This window comes from Myotis myotis, unplaced genomic scaffold (genome assembly GCF_014108235.1).
Source record: "Myotis myotis isolate mMyoMyo1 unplaced genomic scaffold, mMyoMyo1.p scaffold_m19_p_19, whole genome shotgun sequence".
Taxonomy (NCBI): domain Eukaryota; kingdom Metazoa; phylum Chordata; class Mammalia; order Chiroptera; family Vespertilionidae; genus Myotis; species Myotis myotis.
In genome coordinates this window covers 1,334,149-1,357,342 of record NW_023416323.1, presented here as the reverse complement: position 1 = coordinate 1,357,342, position 23,194 = coordinate 1,334,149, and the positions used below count along the sequence as shown (strand labels likewise).

General features: G+C 47.9%; 1 protein-coding gene across 6 annotated transcripts in view; it reads right to left on the bottom strand.

Moving 5' to 3' along the window:
• The window catches only part of XRCC1 (X-ray repair cross complementing 1), a 36,819-nt gene extending 14,167 nt beyond the window's left edge, over positions 1 to 22,652 (bottom strand). For 4 of the 6 annotated variants that reach the window (XM_036346276.1, XM_036346275.1, XM_036346277.1 and 1 more), the window contains exons 1-3: positions 22,413 to 22,652; positions 21,916 to 22,008; positions 12,434 to 12,544 (exon numbers count right to left, since the gene is read on the bottom strand). In XM_036346276.1, the coding sequence (XP_036202169.1) occupies positions 12,434 to 12,544; positions 21,916 to 22,008; positions 22,413 to 22,463 (255 nt within the window). In that variant the 5' untranslated portion in view covers positions 22,464 to 22,652. The other 2 variants (XM_036346279.1, XM_036346280.1) reach the window with 2 other exon arrangements.
• Between the last annotated feature and the right edge of the window lie 542 nt (positions 22,653 to 23,194).

Genomic DNA, 23,194 nt, shown 5'->3' with positions numbered 1-23,194 from the left:
GGGTGGCACTGATGTGGTTTTTGTCCCAGTGCTGACCCTGGGTGGCACACAGAGCTTGATTTTAAAGGGCCCTTGGGGGGGGGGGGGGGCAGCGGGGAATAGAAGACCAGGCCTGCGCTCCAAGCAAGGAAGAACAGTAGCTCAGAGACCACCACCAAACCACATAGAGAGGGGCTCCTCCTCCACGAGTAGGTCAGGGGAAACGTGCCTATGGAGAGAGAGGGAGCCTTCGCTCTGGAGGACAGCAGAGAAAAGATGAAAATTTATCTCTGGACAACTCCTAACCATGAGCTTGTCCTCTCAAGGATTTGGAGCAAAAACTCACACTAGCCTTCTGCATGGAAAAACACAAGCCGAGCATTGTAAGTGGTCCCGGGTACACAGCGTCACCCGACACCAGGGCAAATACTCTTTGGAGGAGCGTACTTCAAACCCAGTCCTCCAAGATCTCCCATAGCTACCTTCCCAAAGAACAGAACACACACACACACACACACAGGCATGAGGAAACAAGCTGCCATGACTTAGGATCAGCAGGAACCACAAGATGCAGAACAGACCCACAAAGGCTGCATATATTGAAAATATCAAACAGACAATATAAAAGCATTTGTAATAGTTTAAAGAAATAAATAGACAGGATGATGAAGGAACAAATAATAATCAAAACTGGCCAGGCAGCCCTAACCGGCTTGGCTCAGTGGAGGGAGCATTGGCCTGCGGACTGACGGGTCGCAGGTTTGATTCCGGTCAAGGGCACATGCCTGGGTTGCAGGCTTGATCCCCAGTGGGGGGTGTGCAGGAGACAGCCAATCAATGATTCTCTCTCATCATTGATGTTTCTCTCTCTCCCTCTCCCTTCCTCTCTGAAATCAACAAAAATATTTTTTTAAAAAACTGACCAGGCAATTTTGAAAAAGAATCAGAGCGTTCACACCCAACACTAAGGGATGAACCGTGACTGGTCAAAGCAATCAAATTCCCTCTGCCGATGGCTGGTCCAAGGAAGTACACATGACCCACTTCTGGCCAACGTGGTATTAAGAGGGAAGTCGTGTGGGGGCTTCTGAGAAAGCTTTTTCCTTCCTCGTTAAAGAAACAGAGGTTGGAAGAGCCACTGAGCGTCCGCCATCCCACTTTCTCCAATTCCTGCTCTGCATGCTACGAGGTGATGGATGGAGCAGCAGCAATCATATCGCAATCGCGAGGGCAAGTCCAAAAGAACCAAGAAGAGCCAACCTAGCACTCTCACTCTGACTCTGTTAAGCTGCCAGGTCAACTCTGAGTCAGCCTGATGCTAGCCTTCCCTCCTGAGGAAACAGTAAAGAGTCTCATGCAGGGAGCTAATTTTAGGGTGGTCTATTCAGTTACTTCGTCTCTTTCTAACTGACAAGCTGTGAAATTAGAAAACAAAAGCCTTTTGCTAAGAAAAACATAGGCTACGACTAGATGTCTTTTTGTGCTCAACTCTGATTATGAAAAGGGAACGACAAAGACAAAGGAAATTATACAGAAGCCTTGACTATAATTGTTTTAAAAGGCCTGATTTTGAGCTGATAGAGGTGCTGAATTTATCATCTAGTGACTAAAATTAAGGAGAACTCAAACTGTGGTTGGTGGCTGCTCCCCATACCAGGAGGTAGATTTCCTCTGAATATACTCTCCTCCCATTCCTTGTAAAGAGAACACGACTCTAGTTATCCGGCTGCTTTATTGCCCAACACTACCTATAAGGTTCCAGGATTAAGCTATTACTCTCTGGATGTGTCAGCCTCAAATGTTTACACATCTTTTGGAGATGTGCAAGCCTTTGTAGAATTTGAAGGGGAAAAAGAATATGTTGTCCTGGCTGGTTTGGCTCATTGGTGAGAGCGTCGGCCCACGGACTGAAGGGTCCCAGGTTCAATTCCGTTTAAGCGCACGGCACGTACCTCGTTGCAGGCTCCATCCATGGGCACAAGTGGGAGGCAACCAATAGATGTTTCTCTGTCTCTCTTCCTCCCTTCCACTCTGAAAAATCAATGGAAAAAATATCCTCTGGTGAGGATTACAAAATAAAAGAATATGTTGATTTTGTAGAAAATGGTATTACCTATTACAACGTGTGCCTTACACTTGACTTGTACAGCAGGTCCTTGAATAACATTGTTTCATTAACATGTTGATGAGTTGCCAGGGTCAATGCACTCAAATCTCAGAAAACTCTCTTGGATATCAACTAGTCTGTGGTAAGATTGGTTTTGTTACAATGTCATTTCCTTTCGCTTATAGTCACAGAATCTGCTGACCAGGTTAAGTGAGGATTTACTGAGGTGACATCAACGTTGACTAGCCCTGCTCTGCCCTTTTCCCTTTACTTTCTTGGCTTTTCCAGCCCTATCTAGTCTCTTGGTAGAAGCCAACATTATTAGCCCCAGTCTTGGCAAAGTATATTCGTTAAAAGATAAAACCCTGAGTGCCTGGCCGGTGTGCCTCAGTGGTTGAGCACGGTCCTATGCACCAGGAGGTCATCCCATCGATTCCTGGTCAGGGCACATGATTTCAGAGAGGAAGGAAGAGGGAGAGATAGGAACATAAATGATGAGAATCATCAGAAACATCAATGACGAGAGACATCAATCGACTTTCTCCTGCACGCCCCCCACTGGGGATTGAGCCCGAAACCTGGGCATGTGCCCTGACTGGGAATAGAACTAACTATGGCCTCCTGGTTCATAGGTCAACACTCAACCACTGAGCCACACCGGCCAGGCAGAACTTTTTTTTTTAATAGTCCCAAAGACTGTTAATTTTGATAAAATAGTTAAAGAGGCCACTAGACTAGGTGACTCCAGTGCCTTAAGGAGCCTATGTAAACAACCTAAAATTCTAAGCCAAGGTCAATGCACTCAAATCTCAGAAAATGAAATGCAAGAATAAAGGCAGCCAATTAAAATTTAATCTGAGAAAATTAAACTCAAGAACAACTACCATACAGCCAAAATAACTAGATTTCCCTAAATAAGACAACTGTTTAAGCTACAGCCAATTAAATAATTTCTTTGCTTCTGTGTTTCTCTATAAAAACCTCTACCCTACCCTAGCCCAGAGAGCACCTCTAGTCATTTTCAGTTTTGGCTGCCCGATTAAAATCATTAGCTCAAATGAACTCTTCAAAATGTAATGTGCCTCAGTTTATCTTTTTACATCTTATATAATCTTGAGAATGTTTGTTAAAGAAAAATATGATTTATTAAAATCTACCTTGTAGAATAGAAAAGGCACTTGATAAAATTCAACACACATTCATAAAAAATACCTCTAAACGAAGTGGGTTTAGAAACGAATGTCTTCAACCTAACAAAGGACATTTATAAATAAATCTACAGCTGACATCACATTTAATGGTCAAAGACTCAACACTTTCTCCCTAAGATCAGGATCAAGACCAGGATGCCCACTCTCAGCATTTCTATTCAACACTATATTAGAGATACTAGTCAGTGTGATAAAATGAGAAAAAGGGAAAAAGAAAAGCATGAAGAATGGAAAGGAGGAAAACTTTTTATTCACAGACAATATGACTATGTAGAAAACCCCAAGGGATCTACACAAATCCCAAGGGATTCTCCTGTAAGAATTAACAGTGAATTTATCAAAGTCACAAGATAGAAGGTCAGTATACAAAATCAATTGTATTTTTATTACACTATCAACAAATGGAAACCTTTTAAAATATTATTAAAACAGCATCAATAATTTAGGCAAGAATCAATAATAGATGTTAAAATTAGTAAGTACAATTTGAGGAGTAACAAGATATTTATATAGTCTCAAAGTATTTCTTCACATGATACAACGTTAACCAAATGATCAGTTAACATCATCAGTAATGAAGCAAGTAGCATGTACCTCACAATCTGATGCACTGAGAAAAACACAGCACTTTTGTGGTATTCTGACCCAAAGTGTATAACCTAATTTAATCATGAGGGAACATCAGACATTTTGTACAATGAGTGATGTTTTCCAAAATCCCCTGACCTCCATTCCTCAAAAATGTCAATGGCGCCTGGCTGGCACGGCTCAGTGGTTGAGCATCGACCTATGAACCAGGATGTCCTGGTCAATTCCTGGGCTCGATCTCCAGTGGGGGTGTGTGGGAGGCAGCCAATCAATGATTCTCTCTCATCATTGATGTTTCTATCTCTCTCTCCCTTCCTCTCTGAAATCAATAAAAATATAGTTTAAAAAAATATCAATGGCATGAAATACAAAGACAGTTGCAGGAACTGTTCCCAATGAAAGGAAACAAAGGAGATGTGATGAGTCAATGCAATGCATGATTCTGAATTTTCTTTTTTTAATTTTATTATTATACTAGAGGCCCGGTGCACAAAAATTTGTGCACTCGGGGGGACGGGGGCGGGGGGTCCCTCAGCCCGGCCTGTGCCCTCTCGCAGACTGGGACCCCTCGGGAGATAACGACCTGCTGGCTTAGGCCTGCTCCCGGGTGGCAGAGGGCAGGCCCAATCCCTAGGTGCAGCCCCTGGTCGGGCTCAGAGCATGGCTGATTGGGGAGTTGGGGCGCCGCCCCCTGTCATGCACAGAGCAGGGTGGATCGGGACGTTGCGATGCCACCCTCAGTCACGCTCAGGGTAGGGCCGATTCGGGGGTTGGGGCACCGCCCCCTGTCACACTCAAGGCAGGGTCGATGGGGAGGTTGCGGCGCAACCCTGTCAGGCACAGAGCAGGGTCGATCAGGAGGTTGGGGAGCTCCCCCCTGTCACGCACAGAGCAGGGCCGATGGGGAGGTTATGGCTCTACCCCGTCACACACAGAGCAGGGCCCATGGGGTGGGGGGGTTGGGGCGCCGCCCTCTATCACCCACAGAGCAGGGCCGATCAGGGGGTTGGGGCGCCGCCACTCTCACACTCAGGGCAGGGCCGATGGGGAGGTTATGGCTCTACCCCGTCACACACAGAGCAGGGCCCGTGGGGGGGGAGGGGGGTTGGGGCGCCGCACCGTCACACACAGAGCAGGGCCCGTGGGGGGGGAGGGGGGGTTGGGGCGCCGCACCCTGTCACACACAGAGCCGCAGGGTGATCAGGGGGTTGGGGAGCTCCCCCCTATCAGGCACAGAGCAGGGCTGATCAGGGGGTTGGGGTGCCTTCCCCTGTCACGAACAGAGCAGGGCGGATAGGGAGGTTGTGGCCCCGCCCCCTGACACACAGAGCTGCAGGGCTATCAGGGGGTTTGGGCACTGCCCCCTGTCAAGCTGATGCCAGTGCTGGGAGGCATATTACCCTTTTACTATACAGGATAGAGGCCTGGTGCACGGGTGGGGGCTGGCTGGTTTGCCCTGAAGGGTGTCCTGGATCAGGGTGGGGGTCCCCACTGGGGTACCTGGCCTGCCTGGGTGAGGGGATGATGGCTGTTTGCAGCTGGTCACACACCCTTCAGGGTGGGGGTCCCCACTGGGGTGCCTGGCCAGTCTGGGTGAGGGGCTGAGGGCTGTTTTCAGGCTGGGGGTGACTGAAGCTCTCAACCGCTCCTTTTTTTCTTTTTTTCTTTTTATTCTGGGCCAGCTTTAACTCTGAGGCTTGGCTCCAGCTCTTAGGCCTCCGCTGCTGAAAGCAGGTATCTGGTTTGTTTGGGTTCTATAATCGAAACACTGTTTCAACTCCAGCTCTGAGATCCCGGCTGGCTGAAAGCAGGTTTCTGGGGTTTTGTTTAGCTTCTATATTTGTAACAATGTTTCAAACTGCAAGCTCAGAGGCAGGCAGCGGCAGGCGGGGAACATTGGAGTCCTCCGTCACTGAAGCAAGCAAGTCTCATGTTCGCTTCAAGCTGCCTGGCTGCCAGCCGCCATCTTGGCTGGCAGTTAATTTGCATATCGCCCTGATTAGCCAATGGGAAGGGTAGCGGAGGTACGGCTAATTACCATGTTTCTCTTTTATTAGATAGGATTTTGACTATTTCACTTACAGTTTACATTCATTTTATTTTATATTAGTTCAGAAGTACAGCATAGGGGTTAGACAAGTATGTACTTTAAAAAGTGTTCCTCCTGATATTTCTAGTATCCACCTAGCACCATGTGCAGTTATTAGAATATCATTAACTATGTTTCCTATACTGTACTTTGAATTTGCTTTTGCTATAAAGATCACGATTGGGACAATGAAAAAAATCTGAATAATGTCTGAGATCAGATAGAATACTATCCTATCTAATAATAGACAAACATTGTAATTGACCATACTTTCGCTACGCCTCCCATTGGCTAATCAGCGTGATATGCAAATTAACCAACAAAGATGGTGACTAATTTGCATATTGCAGGCAGGGCGGGACAGCGCCATCCCGCCTGCCCTGCCGCCATCCCGGCCTGCTATCTTCGACCCGGGGCAGCGGGCGTCTGTGTGTGACCCGACCCTGGGCGACTGGGCGGTGCAGCAGCAATCGGCCAGCCCACCCGGCCGCCATCCGGGCATCTCATGTGCAACCCGACCCAGGGCGGCCAGGCGGGGCAGCAGCAATCCGCCGGCCCGCCTGGGCATCCTGTGTGCGACCCGCCAGGGGCGGCGTCCCAACCCATGGATCGGCCCTGCCGTGTGCGCGACCCAGGGAGGCGGGGCAGGCACTCAGGGATTGGGCCTGCCATCTGCCACCCAGGGAGTGGGCCTAAGCCAGCAGGTGGTTATCTCCCGAGGGATCCCAGACTGTGAGAGGGCACAAGTGGGGCTAAGAGACACCCCCCACCCCCCTCTCCCGTGCACAAAAATTTGTGCACCAGGCCTCTAGTATCAATGATAATTTCCTAATCTTTATAACTGTACTGACATTAAGTTAGAAAATGTCTTTGTTTTTAGGAAATATCCAATGGAGTGGGATAAAGGGATAAAGGAACATCATGTATGCAACTTACTTTCAGTTAAGTAAAAAATATGTATAAAATAAATATGTACTGTAGTGCCTCTTATGCATGGGGAAAACATTCCAAGGCCTCTAGTGGATGCCTGAAACCTGGATAGCACCAAACGCTATATATGAAATTATTTCTATCATACTAAGCTATGATAAAGTTTAATTTGTAAATTAGGCACAATAAGAGAATAACAATAACTACTAATAAAATAGAACAATTATAACAATAAAGGGTGGGGCAAAAGTAGGTTTACAGTTGTGAGTACACAAAATAGAGTTTACTATTATTATTTACTAGAGGCCCAGTACACAAAAATTTGTGCACTCGAGGGAGAGGGGGTGGGTCCCTCAGCCTGGCCTGTGCCCTCTCGCAGTCTGGGACCCCTCGGGGGATGACCATCTGCTGGCTTAGGCCCAGTCCCCCGGGGAGTGGGCCTAAGCTGGCAATCAGACATACCTCTGGCAGCCCAGGAGCCCTCAGGGGATGTCCACTTGCCAGCGGGGAGCAGGCCTAAGCTGCAGTTGCACATCCTTAGCACTGCTGAGGAGGCGGGAGAGGCTCCCACCACCACCGCTGTACTGGCAGCCGTCAGCCTGGCTTGTGGCTGAGCAGAGCTCCCCTGTGGGAGCGCACTGACCACCAGGGGGCAGCTCCTGCATTGAGCGTCTGCCCCCTGGTGGTCAGTGTGTGTCCTAGTGACCACTCATTCCCAGTCATTCTGCTGTTAGGACCAGTTTGCATATTACCCTTTTATTATATAGGATAGAGGCCTGGTGCATGGGTGGGGGCCAGCTGGTTTGCCCTGAAGGGTGTCCTGGATCAGGGTGGGGGTCCCACTGGGGTGCCTGGCCAGCCTGGGTGAGGGACTGATGGCTGTTTGCAGGCTGGTCAAGCCCCCCCCAGTGGGGACCCTCACCCCATGGAGTTTTGGCCAGCCTGGGTGAGGGGCTGATGGCTGTTTTCAGCCTGACCACACCCCCTTTAGGGTGGGGGGTTCCCACTGGGGTGCCTGGCCAGCCTCGGTGAGGGGCTGAGGGCCGTTTTCAGGCTGGCCAAGCCCGCTGGCGACAGAAGCTCCCAGCCTCTCCTTTTTTTTCTTTTTTTTCTTTTTTATTCTGGGATTTATTTACCTTCTATAATTGAAACTTTGTTGCTTTGAGTGGACCTCAGAGCCAGCCGCAGCAGGGAAGCTTGGCTTCCTGCTCACTCCACCTCTGTGGCCACGGCCGGCTGAAAGCAGGTATCTGGGATTTATTTACCTTCTATAATTGAAACTTTGTTGCTTTTAGTGGGGCTCAGAGCCAGCTATGACAGCTTGGCTTCCTCCATCATTGGGGCAACCAAGCCCCCTGCTCGCTCCAGCTCCGTGGCTGCCAGCCAACATCTTGGTTGGGTTAATTTGCATTAGTCGCTCTGATTGGCTGGTGGGCGTGGCTTAAGGCATAGCAAAGGTATGGTCAATTTGCATGTTTGTCTTTTATTAGTGTAGATTATTTTCCAAATAAACAACTGTAAACCTACTTTTGCCCCATCCTGTATACTAACTATAGTAATATACTTAACATAGCAAAAGTTATGTGAATGGCTTTAGGCCCATTATTAGGTAAAATAAAGGTTACTTGAAAACAGTACAGAATAACCTGACCACTGATCTGATAACCTAGAGGGCTACTAAGTGACTAACGGGCAGATAGCATATTCACCATGGAGACACTGGACAAAGGGATGACTCATGCCCCTGACAGGACAGTTCGAGATTTCATGAAGCTACTCAGCGCAGAATTTAAAACTTATGAAGATAAGAGATGACTACTATACATATGTGTTAACACTTGGGGAATGTGAGTAATGGGAATATGGGAGTCTTTTGCACTACTTTTGCAACTTTTCTGTAGGTCTGAAAGCTACTGAGAAGCTGGTTTTATAATTTAGATGGAAATAAATACAAAAGATCTAGAATAGCCAAAACAAGACTAAAGTTGGAAGTCCAACACAATCTGTTTTCAATATTTTCTATTAAGACAGTGTGGTACTGGCATAAAGATAAACATACAGCCCTGGCCAGTGTCTCAGTGGTTAGAGCGTCAGCCTGCTCACCAGTGTCTTGGGTTCAATTCCCGGTCAAGGGCATGAACCTAGGTTGCAGATTCGATCCCCAGCCAGGTCAGGGAGCATACGGAAGGCAACCAACCTCCCTCCCTCCTTCCCTCCCTTCCACTCTCTCTAAAAAATCAAAGGAAAAAATATCCTCAGGCGAGGATTAAAAAAAAAGATAGCCCTAGCCAGTTTGGCTCAGTGGATAGAGCATCAGCCAGCAGACTGAAGGGTCTTGGGTTTGATTCCAGTCAAGGGCACGTACTTTGGTTTGATCTTCAGCCGATTAGGGCATGTGCAGGAAGCAACCAATCACTATGTCTCTCTCACAATGATGCCTCTCTCTCTCTCTCTCTCTCTCTCTCTCTCTCTCTCTCTCTCTCTCTCTCTCCCACACACACACACACACACTCTCTCTCTAAAAATCAATGGAAAAATATCCTTGTGTGAGGATTAACAACAACAAAATAAACATAAATATCAATGGAACAGAGAACACAGAAAAAAATCTCTACATATATGGTCAATTAATTGTCAACAAAAGAGCCAAAACAATTCAATAGGAAAAAGAAAGTCTCTCTCTCTCTCTTTTTAAAATATATTATTATTGATTTCATAGAGGAAGAGAGGGGGAGAGAGATAGAAACATCAATGATGATAGAGAATCATTGATTAGCTGGCTTCTACACGCCCCCCCACTGGGTATTAAGCCTGCAACCCAGACATGTGCCCTGACCAGGAATCAAACCATGACCTCCCAGTTCACAGGTCAATACTCAACCACTGAGACACTCCAGCCAGGCAGGAAGTATCTTTTAAAAAAATTTTTTTTAATAAATAATTTTCAACAAACATGAAAAATGCATCTCATCCTCTATTTCACACAATATACAAAAATTCATTTGCAATGGATCAGAGATCTAAGTGTGAAACCTAAAAATACAAAGCTTCTAGAAGAAAACGCAGGAGATGGTGGAAAGCAGAATAATATCCATCTCCTCCTCCTCCCCAACCTCCCCCCACTCCCCCCCGCAACCTGCCGCCATCAAAAGGTTCCCACAGTTTAATCCCTGGAACCTGTGAATATGGCAAAACAGACTTTGCAGATGCAATGAAAGATCTTGAAATAGGGAGATTACCTGGGTTATCCAGGTGGGTCCAGTGTCTGTATAAGAAAGATGGAGGCAAGAGAATCAGTCAGAGAAGAGATGAAGAAGATGTTAGAGTGACGTGATTGCTAGCTTACAGTGGTCGCCAACAGGTGGTCCACAGACCACTGGTGGTCTGTGAGGTCCGAAGGTTGGCAACTGTTGGCTTAGAAGCTGGCGGAAGGGGCCACAGGCCAAGAAATGCAGGCAGCCTCTAGAAGTTGGGACAGGAAGGAAAATGGATTCTCCCCTGGAGCCTCCAGAAGGAATGCAGCCCTGCCATCTCCTCGGATATTAGACAACTACCTCCAGAACTGTACGATCATAAATGTGTGTTGTTTTAAACCACTGAGTTTGTGACTATTTGTTACAGCAGCAATAGGAAACTAATACAGGCACCATTACTTTGTGGTAGGAAAATACCTCTTATAGGACACTAAAGGTACTAAGTATTAAAAAAAAACAAAACCTGGATAGATTGGACTTCATCAGAGGCACTGTAATGAAAAGGCAAGTCACAGACTTGGGGGGAAATCTGCAATACATATATCTGAAAAGAGACTGAAAAAAATACAGAGTTAATGCCCATGACATAAAGACAAACAACCTAATAAAAAAAATAAGATGAATGAATGACTAACAAGTACATGAAAGGTACTTATTACATGTCATAAATGGTTGGGAAAATGCACATCGAAGCCACAATAAAATACCACTACACACCATCTGAATGGCTGAAATTTAGAAAATTAAAAAGACTGGCAATATCAAGAATGGGTAAGGATGTGAAGCAACTAGAATTTTCATATACTGCTGAAGGGAATATGAAATGACACAACCATTGTGGAAAACTCAATTTCTAATAAGGTTAAAACATATATTTAACCTAAGACCCTGCAATACCACTCCTAGGTATTTAACCAAAACAAATCTCCAAAAGATGCTTGAACAAAAATGATCCAGCAGCATTATTCACAATAGTCAAAAGGTGGCCGGAGATACCAACAAGAGGATGGAAAACAATCGTGGTCTATGCTTACAGTGGAATACGACTCAGCAATAAAGTGGAACAGGCCACTGACATAGTCACAATATGGGAAAATCTCCAAAAACCATATGGTGAGTGAAAGAGCCACCCACAAAAGAAGTACACACTGTGAGATTCCATTTATATGAAATCCTAGGACAGGCAAAACTAATCTATACTGACAGAAAGGAAGTCAGAGGTTGCCTGAGCTGGGGGGTGGAGGGAGGAAGGGCATGGTGGGGAGGGAGGAGTGACTATTAAAGGGACACAGGGAACTTTCAGTGACGCTGGCAGTGCTCTGTGTCTTGATTTGGGAGATAGTTGCACAGGTGCATACATTTGTCAAAGACTCATTGGCCTCTTGACCTCTACAGTAAGATCTGTGTATTTCATGGTATGCAAAATAGACCACAATTAAAAACAATTTCTGTCCTGGCCAGTGTGGCTCAGTTGGTTGGGCATCCTGTGCAAAAAGAAGCTGCCAGTTCCATTTCCAGTCAGGGCACATGCCCGGGTTTTGGCTCCATCCCTGGTAGGGGGCCTGAATGAGGCAGCCTACTGATGCTGCTCCATGCTGCACTCTCAAATAGATGTTTCTCTTTCTCTCTCCTTCCCTCTCCCTTCCTTTCTCTCTCTAAAAATCAATAAACCATTCTTTAAAAACAAAAACAAAAAATTTCTCACTGCAAGGAAAAAACACATCTTGTAGAAAACTGGTTTGTTCACTTAAAATTATAAACTCTCTTTGTCACGGCAGGTCTATTTTTACCCAAAAACATTTTGTTGATTAGCTAGCTAACTATGATCTCATCGATCCAGCTCTAATTAATTCAACCAGGAAAATAAAAGGATTGTGCCAACTTTTAAAAATATTCGTAATAGAGCAAAAGGCATTCCTTCTTGGAAACATCTGTTACAAATCAAGTGACTAACAGAGGCAACCCACACAATTCGAAATCTCAATTGGCAGGGACATCTGTGAGAGCCCCTGGGGCTGGGTAAAGCAGTTTTGCTCTCCAGCAGTGACCGAATCTCAGAAAAAACACGTGCCTCTGGTTGTTTATGCCACCACAATGCAACTGGGTCTCTTCCCTGCTCTGCACTGTTTATCACCTGTCTCCTCTGTACACCGGGCTCCTCCAGAGGGCAGTGGTCAGGGTGACTCATGTCCACTCGAGTCTGGCACCCACGGCAAGCCAGGATGGGGCATCTGGGGCAGGGATCAGCCGGGGCCCATCGCAAGTCCCTGCTTACCTCATAGTCTTGCTCCCCGGCCCCTCCAGCCGAGCTGCCCACCAGCACCTCCACAAAGGCCGAGCCATCGTTCCCGATGTCCACACTATGTATCTGCTCCTCCTTCTCTAACTGCAAGAGAGGGAAAGCCCATTGTCAGTGCCTGCTCTGCCCCAGGGCTCACTGTAGGACCTTGGGAGTGGGATGACCTTCATATGAGCCACCATATCTCCTTGCAATGTCAACTCTGGGGCACGTAGGTGGCCAATATTGAGTGGTGCCACCTTGTGCCCAGCATGTGGCATTCAGAGCTCAAAAAATATTCACTGGCCCTAACCGGTTTGGCTCAGTGGATAGAGCGTCAGCCTGCGGACCCTAGGGACCCAAGTTTGATTCCGGTCAAGGGCATGTACCTTGGTTGTGGGCACATCCCCAGTAGAGGGTGTGCAGGAGGCAGCTGATCGATGTCTCTCTCTCATGGATGTTTCTAACTCTCTATCCCTCTCCCTTCCTCTCTGTAAAAAATCAATGAAATATATTTTTTTAAAAAGTAAAAATACAAAAAGAATTGTCTTAAAAAAATAAATTCACTGAATGCATAAACCCCCACACCCTCTTCCCCAGCTCCTCCAGACTCTCCAGACTCTGCCAGACCAGCTTATAATCTGCTCTCCTTGGCAGCACTTGCCAGAGTTTCCACCCCCAATCACAAAGGCTTCTGGGGAAGTTCCCTGAGGATAGGGCCCTGTTCTGGTTTTCTCACCACTGCTTCCTGGGTTCAAAACCCAGCTCTGCCAAACACTAGCTATATGGCCTCTAACCTCATGGAGCCTCAGTTTCCTCATCTGTAAAATGGGGATGATAACCATATCTATGCACGTAAATACTATGGCCACAGGGCCCGTATGTAATAGGCACTCTACCACTGTCAGTCAGGAGGCATTATTAGTCAACTAGAGGCATTATTAGTCAACTGAGGAGGGGGGTCTTCAGCCCAGCCTGAGCCCTCTCACAGTCCAGGAGCCCTTGGGGGATGTCTGACGGACAGCTTAGGCCCGTGGGGAGTGGGCCTAAGCCGTCCGTCAGACATCCTTAGCGCTGCTGTGGAGCCGGCCATGAGCCCAGCTTCTGGCTGAGGGACGCTCCCCCTATGGGAGCACACTGACCACCAGGCAGCAGCTCCTGCGTTGAGCGTCTGCCCCCTGGTGGTCAGTGCATGTCATAGCGACAGGTCGTTCCGCCATTGGGTCAATTTGCATATTAGCCTTTTATTATAGAGGATGCTCAATAATTATCTGTCAAAAGAAGGAAAGAGCTACCTGTAGGACCTGCCATCCCCTTCTGACATTTAAGGATGCAGAAAGCCAGGTGGGGGTGGAAGGCAGTTGGGAACAGCTGAGGCAAATCGCCTGCTTTCCAGTATAAGACTCCTGTATTTGGATCCTAGAATGACAAGTTAGCCCACATGTGTGGCTCAGTGGTTGAGCACTGACCCATGAACCGGTTCAATTCCCAGTCAGGGCCCGGATTGCGGGCTCGATCCCTGGTCGGGGGTGTGCAAGAGGCAGCCAATCAATGGTTCTCTCTCATCATTGATTTTTCTATCCCTCTCTTCCTCTCCCTTCCTCGCTCTGAACTCAATGATAATTTTTAAAAACCACACATACAGAATGACAAGTTATTCCAACCTTCAAAGGTACCTAGTCCACCACCGCTCAGATCACCTACCCCCACTGCTCAGATTATCTGATGCTCCAATCTGCCCTGTCACCTCCCAGTCAGTTCACACAGACATCACCTGCACAGGGCTACACACAGGAGCATCCGACATGGAAGGAAGGAGCCTGGACTTGGGATGAGTCAAGCCTGGGTTCAAATCCAGCCCTGTCATTTCTAAGAGTGCAACCCTGGGTGACATACAACCTCTCTGAGAGGCAGCGAACTCACATGGTAAAGGGAGGGTCCTCATTGTTATTATAATAACCCTCCTTCTGAAGCGAGCTGGATGACACAGATACTAACAACCATAACAACAGTTGCTGTGAACATCTAAGGGCCCACGATGTGCCAGACACATAATGCATGCATCTTCTCTCCTCACAACGGCTTTGCAAGGCAGGGCTATAATTATCTTCATTTTATACATGAGCAAATGGAGGAAGGAAGTGGTTATGTAACTCCCTAAGGTCACACGGCTGGTGAGCGGCAGAGCTGGGACCAGAGACCATGCAGGCTCGCTAGAGCTGGTTAGGGCTCCTTCCCCACCAGGTGAGCATGCTGAAGAGGAAGTGATGCGGGAGGGGCCTTCCCAAGGTTGAGCCGTGCTGGCCTCCTGACGACTCTGCCTGCCTCCACTGCTGCCCTCAGCTCAGAGCCTTCGCGGGTGTGGTGCTGCCCAGGCACTCAAGTCCCAGCCTGACTTCTTGGCCTCCTGCCACACGTGCTGGCTCTCCTCCAGCCATGCTGCCTTCCTTCTGTCCTGAGAACAGGCTGGCTCCCTTCCACCGCAGGGCCTTTCCACCTGTCATCCCTGCCCAGTCTACTCCTCCCCAAGCCTCCTGTGGCTGGCGCCTTCCATCCTTCAGGTCTGCTCACATGTTGCTTCAGCCCAACCAAAGTAGCCTCCCCACCTCCTACCAGGTGCTTCTCTAGCCCCTGTCCCTGCTTTATTTTTCTTCATTATCACCACTTGATATTATATAGTTACATTTTTTATTTGTATTTGTCTAACACCTGTCTTTTAGGACGGGCAATATGACTCATTCCCTACTGTGTCCCCAATGCCAAGAACAATGTCTGATCCATCCCAGCTCTGCTTACTTACCGCGGTGTGATCCTGGAGCAAATGGCTTCATGTCACCCCTTGGGCCTTAGTTTCCTAACCTATAATATGGGGACAGTAGCAACGTCTACCTCATACAGCTGTGAAGATTCAAATGAGGAATACACATGAAGCCCCTTGAATAGTGCCTGCCACAGTGCAAGCGTTCCATAAATGTCAGCTGATCCTATTATCACAAGAGGCCTCAGTACAATCCTGATGGATGAGTGAGCAGATGGACGGGAAGCTCCCAGTGACCATTTGCTGAAGAAACAAATGCCCTGAGTTGTAATTCTGACTCTACTCTCCCTGACCAAGCAGCTTTGGTGAGTCGCCTGCCTCAGTGTTCTCATCTGTCACAAAAGAATCACCATGGCTAACATTTCTGGATTCTCGCTGAGCGCCAGGTGCGTAGTATATTCATTTCCTGCTGCTGCTATAACAAAGTACCACAAACTTCCTCGCTAAAAACAACACAGCTCACAGAGCTGGAGGTGCGAAGTCTGAAATTTGGTCTCACTGAGTAAGATCAAGGTGTCGGCAGGGCTGTTTCTTCGGGAGACTTTGGGGGAGAAGCACTTCCTTGCCTTGCTCCCAGAGGCCACCTGCCTCCATGGCTTGTAGCCCCTCCCTCCAGCTTCAAAGCCAGCCATGGCATCACTCCAACCTTTGCTTCCATCACCACATCTCCTGCGACTCTGGTTCTGCTGCCTCCCTCTTTCCCTTATAAGGACCCTTGTGGTTATAGTGTCCTCTCCTCCCCTCCCCCCAATAATCCAGGTTAATCAAACCATCTCAAGATCCTTAACTTCATCCTATCTGCAAGGTCCCTTTTGCCATGTAAACTGACATATTCACGGGTTCTGGGGGTTAGGATGGGGCACCTTTTCAGGGGCCATTATTCTGCCTATCACAGTTGACGAAGCTCTTCCTGGGCCAGGCATCACTGAATCCTCACAAGGGTCAGTTACTATCCCAGTTCTTCAGATGGGGAAACTGAGGCTCGGTTTAAATAAACAGCTCACATGTCACACAGAACTATGACTGGCAAAGAAATGTGGGCCCAGCTTTCTGACTATAAACTAACACTCCTTCTCAACTCCCCTTCAGGTAAAAATGCAATATCTTTACCTCTCCCACAACATAAAGCACCAGGCCCCACATTTAGTAGGATGGATATATTTTGTATTTTAAATGAATGAGTCTTTTAACTACTACTTTGCAAACACATAGATTCCCTTGTATTTTCTTTTTTCCTTTCCTTCTTTTTATTACCACATACTTGGCTTAAAACAACATACATTTATTATTTCAGTTTCTGTAGATCAGAAAGCCAACACAGGATGACCAGATTCTCAGCTCAGGGTTTTACGGGGCTGAAATCTAGTGCTGGTTAGGTCTGTGGTTCTCATCTGGGGCTCAGGGTCCTCTTTTAAGAGGACTGGCTATTGGCAGAATTCATTTCCTTGTGGTTGAAGGACTGAGGTCCCCCTTCCTAGCTGACAGTCAGGACACAACTCTCAGTTGCCAGAGGCCCCTCACATTCCTTGTCACATGGCCCCCACAGGCCGCTCAGAACATGGATGCTCGCTGCTTCTTCCAGTCAGCCAGAGTGTGTTTCTCTGACTTCCTCCGCTGTTCTTTCCTCTTTTTCATAAATAAAAAATTTTTCATAAAAATGTGTATACATGGAAAGAACCCAAATCAAATGTCCTCAGACTTATGAATGGATACACATTGTATGGTCTATCCCAGTGGTCGGCAAACTCATTAGTCAACAGAGCCAAATATCAACAGTACAACGATTGAAATTTCTTTTGAGAGCCAAATTTTTTAAACTTAAACTATATAGGTAGGTACATTGTTATTCACTTAATTAGGGTACTCCTAAGCTGGCCTTTGCTAAAAACATCCTCAATCTGATTGAAGTATGTTCGCTGAGGTTGACCCCTTCCAACTCTCCCATCCACACTCGTCTTATATACTTGTTTCGTCTATCTCCTTTCCGAAAACCGACTTCTGCGCAGGGGCCACGAAGTTTCAATCGCACTGTACGTGGGCACCCGCACGTGGTATTTTGTGGGAGAGCCACACTCAAGGGGCCAAAGAGCCGCATGTGGCTTGCGAGCCGCGGTTTGCCGACCACTGATCTCTCCAAACGATGGATTATCACTGAACTCTAAAAAGGAATGAAGCACTGACACATGCTACAACATGGAGGAACCTCGAAAACTACGCTGAGACACCAGACACAAAAGGCCACACATTGTGTGAGCCTATTTATATGAAATGTCCAGAATAGGTAAATCCATGGAGACAAAAAGTAGATCAGTGGTTGTCAGGGGCAACCTGGGGAAAGGAGAACAGGGAGTGACTGCTTAATGGTTATAGGGTTTCTTTCTGGGGGTGATGAAAACATCCCCAATGAGTGGTGGTGACTGCAGAACACTGTCAATATACTAAAACCTCTTAACTGTAGACTTTAAATGGTTACAATGGTGAATTTTATGTCATGTGAGTTTTATCTCAGAAAAAGAGTGTTCAGTAAGTGTCAGCTGTTAGCAGAAGGGCTTAAGCACAAGATGACAGTCATCTGCGGCCAGGTTTGTGGGCACCTTTCGCAGGAAGTCATAATTCATGACAGTGAAACAAATGGCACATGGAGATTTGCAAAGTTCCTAAGAGACATCTTGTAAAAACTGTTCCACACCCATGAAAGGCAATGTTATGTATAATTTTAAAAGAACAAACTTTAAAAGGTAGAAATTTAAAAGGTAGAAATCAATGGCATGAATCTCCAAGATATAATTATTTGAAAAAATACTATGTAATTTTAATGTTTTAATATGTTTTTATTGATTTTAGAGAGAGAGGAAGGGAGAGGGAGAGAAACATCAATGAGAGAGTCATTAATCAGCTGCCTACTGCACGCCCCTCACTGGAGACTGAGTCCCCAACCTGGGCATGTTCCCTGACGGGGAATCCAACCATGACCTCCTGGTTCACACTCCACCACTCAGCCACACCGGCGGGGCTCTCTCTCTCTCTCAACCTCTCTGTCTCTAAAACAAACAAAAAAATCAATAAAAACATATTTAAAAAACAAAGCATACTATGGAGAGCAGCCAGACCCAAAAGTATATACTGTCCGATTCCATTTACATAAAATTCAAAACCAGGCAAAACAAATCGATGCTGTTAAAAATCAAGATCATGGTTACCCTTCTGGGGGAGGCAGTGACAAGAAGGAACACAAGAAGGTCCGGGGGGCGGCATGTCCTGTTACTTGATCTGAGTGTGGAGCAGGTGACAGTTACGGTCTGTGAGGATTCACAGAACCGTGTGCTTTGCTGTACACGTTTCACATAAAAAGAAGGTGAAAACCAAGTTAAAACCAAGTGATTTGTAACCACTGAGCCCTGGCCAGTGTGGTTCAGTTGGTTAGAGTGTCATCCAGTACACCAAAAGGTTGTGGGTTCGATTCCTGGTCAGGGAGCATACCCAGGTTGCAGGATCAATCCCCAATCAGAGTGCATCTAAGAGGCAATTGATCAATGTTTCTCTCTCCCACACTTCCTCTCTCTCTAAAAATGTCCTTGAGTGAGGATTAAAAAATAAAAAGAAAGAAAACCACTGAAAAACAAAAAAGAAACCTGTGCCACCTTGCTGTTGAACATTTCTCCGAGCAACCCACCTCCAGGGGGGCACTGGAGCTACACCTGGGCTGTGTGCCAGCCATCCCCTCTGGCCAGGAGAAGTAGCAAACAGATGGACTCTCCCCTCCCGAGAGCAAGTGGTGGCTTGGCCACAGAGATTCTATGGCCGTGGCAAACAAAAAAGGTACGTGGGCTATCAAGAGCACAGGGCTAAACCCTACGTGGTAATATCCAGGTGTAGCATAATATTGTTGGGAAGGAAAAAAAACACAGATTAGTTTATGTGTCCTGATGTCCAGAAGTTTTACCAACATCACTTGCTTGAAAAGAACCAAAAGGAGCATTCACTGAATATGGAGTCACCCTGCATATTGGCAGCTGCCAAAAGCAATCAGAGTTTCCAAAGGATCTCTGACATGAGCTAAGTTAACCACTGCAATGCCGCTTGCTCAGAGACTTGCCCCCTGCAGTTCATTCTCAACACAGAAATCAGGATTCTGTGAGAACCCAAGTCAGATTCTATTTCTTCTCTGCTCAGAGCCTTTCAGTGGCTCCCCTCTCAACCAGAGTAAAAGCTTAAGTCCTAACAATGGTTTTCAGGCCTTGAGTGTCATGGGGCCCTCCCCCCCAACCCTCTTAGCTCATCTCCAACTTCTCTCCCCCTGGTTAACTCTACTCCACCCCCATAGGCCTCCCAGCTATTCCTCTCAGGCCAGCATCAGCCCACCTAGGAGCCCAGAAATCTGCATGGCTCACAACATAGCTCACTCTGCTTAAATGTCACCTCAGGGAGGCCTTGCCTAACTCCCTATTTAAATAAAATCCTCTTGCCTGGCCGGTGTTGCTCAGTGGTAGAGTGTTGACCCATACATTGGGTGTCACGGTTCCATTCCCAGTCAGGGCACAGGCCCAGGTTGCTGATTGCGGGCTCCATCCCCAGTGGGGGGCGTGCAGGAGGCAGCCTATCAGTGATTCTCTTTCATCATTTATGTTTTTATCTCTCCCTCTCCCTTCCTCTCTCTGAACTTAATAAAAATATATTTAAGCCCAACCGGCGTGTTTCAGTGATTGAGCATTGACCTATGAACCAGGAGGTCATGGTTTGATTCCCAGTCAGGGCACAGGCCCAGGTTGCTGGTTGAGGGCTCCATCCCCAGTGGGGGGGCGTGCAGGAGGCAGCCAATCAATGATTCTCTCTCATCATTGATGTTTCTCTCTCTCTCTCTCCTTCTCCCTTCCCCTCTGAAATCAATATAAATATAAATGTAAATATTTTTAATAAATAAATAAATACCTCTTGCCACTGCCTCCTACCCCAGCGGAGGCATTCCTCATTCCTCTTAACTGTTTGTTTTTCTTCCACAGCACTCGTCAGCTGACTTACGTTTTACTTTTGACTTTCCCCACAAACATGAAAGCTCCACAGGACTGACATATCTATGTCTGATGCTGTCCACTGCTATATGGCCCCAATATCTAAAACAGTTTGGCCTCTAGAAGGTGCTTTATAATTAACTAGAGGCCCAGTGCACGAATTCATGCACAGATGGGGTCCCTTGGCCTGGCCGGCAATCGGGGCCAATTGGGGCCCGTCGGCCGGGGGGAGGGACCGCTGGAGGTTGGCTGTGGGAACACACTGACCACCAGGGGGCAGCTCCTGCATTGAGCGTCTGCCCCCTGGTGGTCAGTGCGTGCCATAGCAACTGGTTGACCGGTCGTTTGGTCATTCGGTCGCTTAGGCTTTTATATATACAGTGGGGCCTTGACTTACGAGTTTAATTCGGTCCAAGACCAAGCTCGTTAAGGAGCTCGTTAACTCAAATTACTCTATCAACTCAATGCAAAAAATCGGCGGAGAGACAGCTGGTATCTCAAAAAACTCGTTAGTTGGGACACTTGTAAGTCAAGGCCCCACTGTATAGATTATTCAATGAATGAATGAACAACTGAATCCACCCACTCTTGAATCTATAGGTCCTGTCCCTGTACTGACAACTTCCACACCTGTCTCAGCTCCAGGTCCAATCCGCCAGCTGGATGACGCCTCTCAGAAATCCCAAAGTCGTATCAAACCTGGACATGCTACGTGGACACATCACCTTCTCAGGCTGCCCCTCTCTGGTTTCCCATTTCAGTGACAGCAGCACTGTCTCCCTCAGTCTCCCGGGTCAGAGAACCCTGTGCCTTGCTCCGGCCCCTGGGACTCCCTCACCCCCATGTCCTGTCTCCTCTGCTTTCAGTCTCGCTGCTCCCACTGCAACTGAGGTACAGATTGGGGTGATTCTCCTGGGGTCACAGGAAATTTCCCTAGGATCATGAGAGAGCCCAGCAGGATCATCACTCAGTTATAAAAACAGGAATCCCTCCCTTTACACAAACACCTACCTGTTGACAGGGCACCTCTGCAGACGTTACGTCACCAAATTATCACAACAACCCTGGGCCTGAATCTCATCATTCCCAAAAGACAGATGAGAAAACAAGTGCAGAGAAACTGAAGCGGCCAGTCCGAACTACCATTTCTGCAATGCTGTTGTTAATCTTCACCATGGGACATGTTTGCCATTGATTTTTAGAGAGAGTGGAAGGGAGGGAGAAAGAGGGGAGGGGAGAGAGAGAGAGAGAGAGAGAGAGAGAGAGAGAGAGAGAGAGAGAGAGAGAGAGAGAGAGACATGCTGCCATTGTCCAGGAAAGGAAGCTGAGGCCCAAGGGAAACCCTCAACCTGCTGCCAGCAGACTCCTGAGCAGGGTCTGGACCCGGGTCCAGGCTCCCTTTAGGTCCCACAGCGGTTTTCAACCTGTGGGTCGCGACCCCTTTGGCGGTGGAACCACCCTTTCACAGGGGTCGCCTGAGACCATCCTGCATATCAGATATTTACATGACGATTCATAACAGTAGCAGCATTACAGTGATGAAGTAGCAACGAAAATAAGTTTATGGTTGGGTCACAACATGAGGAACTGTATGTACAGGGCCAGAAGGTTGAGAACCACTGCCTTAGGGGCTGGGGTGGGGGCAGGGTCACCTGGAGCACCACCGAGATGGTCTTCTCGCCCGCCCTGGCCGCGCGCCACTTCCGGTAGGTGTCCGCCTTGAGGAGGTTGTCTGCACAGTGGGTCTGGGCATGGACACAAGAACGGGAAAGGGGATGTGAGGGCACCGAGATGAAAGCCGGGTCCCCCACTTCCAGAGTACTCCTCCGAGTCCTCCCAAGCCCTCCGCGATCCCCCAGATTTAAGTGTCCCCGTTAATTCCCCCCGCGCTCTGCCTTGAGCACCCTACAACACTTTGCCTGGGAAGTTCACACATGAGCTCTCCTAGTCCTCCTTCCTTCCGGAACTTCCACGGACGCCCGGAAGCTCCCCCAGTCCAAATCCCTCTCAGAACCCCCTTATAACCAACCTCCTGGAAATGCCCCCCGACCCTCCTCAGACTCCCCTGAAGGTCCCTTCTACACTCCAGACGTTCTCACGGAGCCAGCTACCTCAGAATTCCTTCATGTCTCCCACCCCAGTCCCTCACCGAGTCCTGGCTACTGCAGGACACCACATGGCGGAGGCGGATCTCCGGCATGTCAGCGTCGTGGGCTTCGCGGGACCTGAAGGACGCAGGAGGGTCCGAGTTTCAGGGGGCGACGAGGGGGTGCGCCCTGCGCGCGCTGAAGTGCGCACGCGCGCGAGGCTCGGGCCTTTCAAACCGCGGCGCGCCGGCGCACGCGTCAACCCGGCGCCAGCGCAGTCCCGCCTCTCCGGAGAGTGGCTCTGAGTTCCCTAGCAACGAGCTTCTCCTCTAGCCCCGCCCCCCCGGCCCTATCACTCTTTAGCCCCTCCTCCCGGTGATGGTCACATCCCGTTTTTTTCCGGGCGCCTAGCAACAGGAGCGGCCTCCGGGATTGGTGCCTAGAAGAGATTCCCCATTCTCATTGGACAACGTAGTCGCCGCCCAAACTGAAGCCTGGGAAGCTAGAGGACCGCAAAGCTGAGCGCATTTTTGCGGAGAGCCCGGAGCAGTGATGGCGAACCTATGATACGCGTGTCAGAGGTGACACGCCAACTCATTTTTTGGTTGATTTTTCTTTGTTAAATGGCATTTAAATATATAAAATAAATATCAAAAATATAAGTCTTGGTTTTACTATGGTTGCAAATATCCAAAAATGTCTATATGTGACACGGCACCAGAGTTAAGTTAGGGTTTTTCAAAATGCTGACACGCCGAGCTCAAAAGGTTCGCCATCACTGGAGCGTACTGCAACAGGATCCTCCACCGGTCCTGCTGCTGCACTCTTCCCCCGCTAGCTTCCC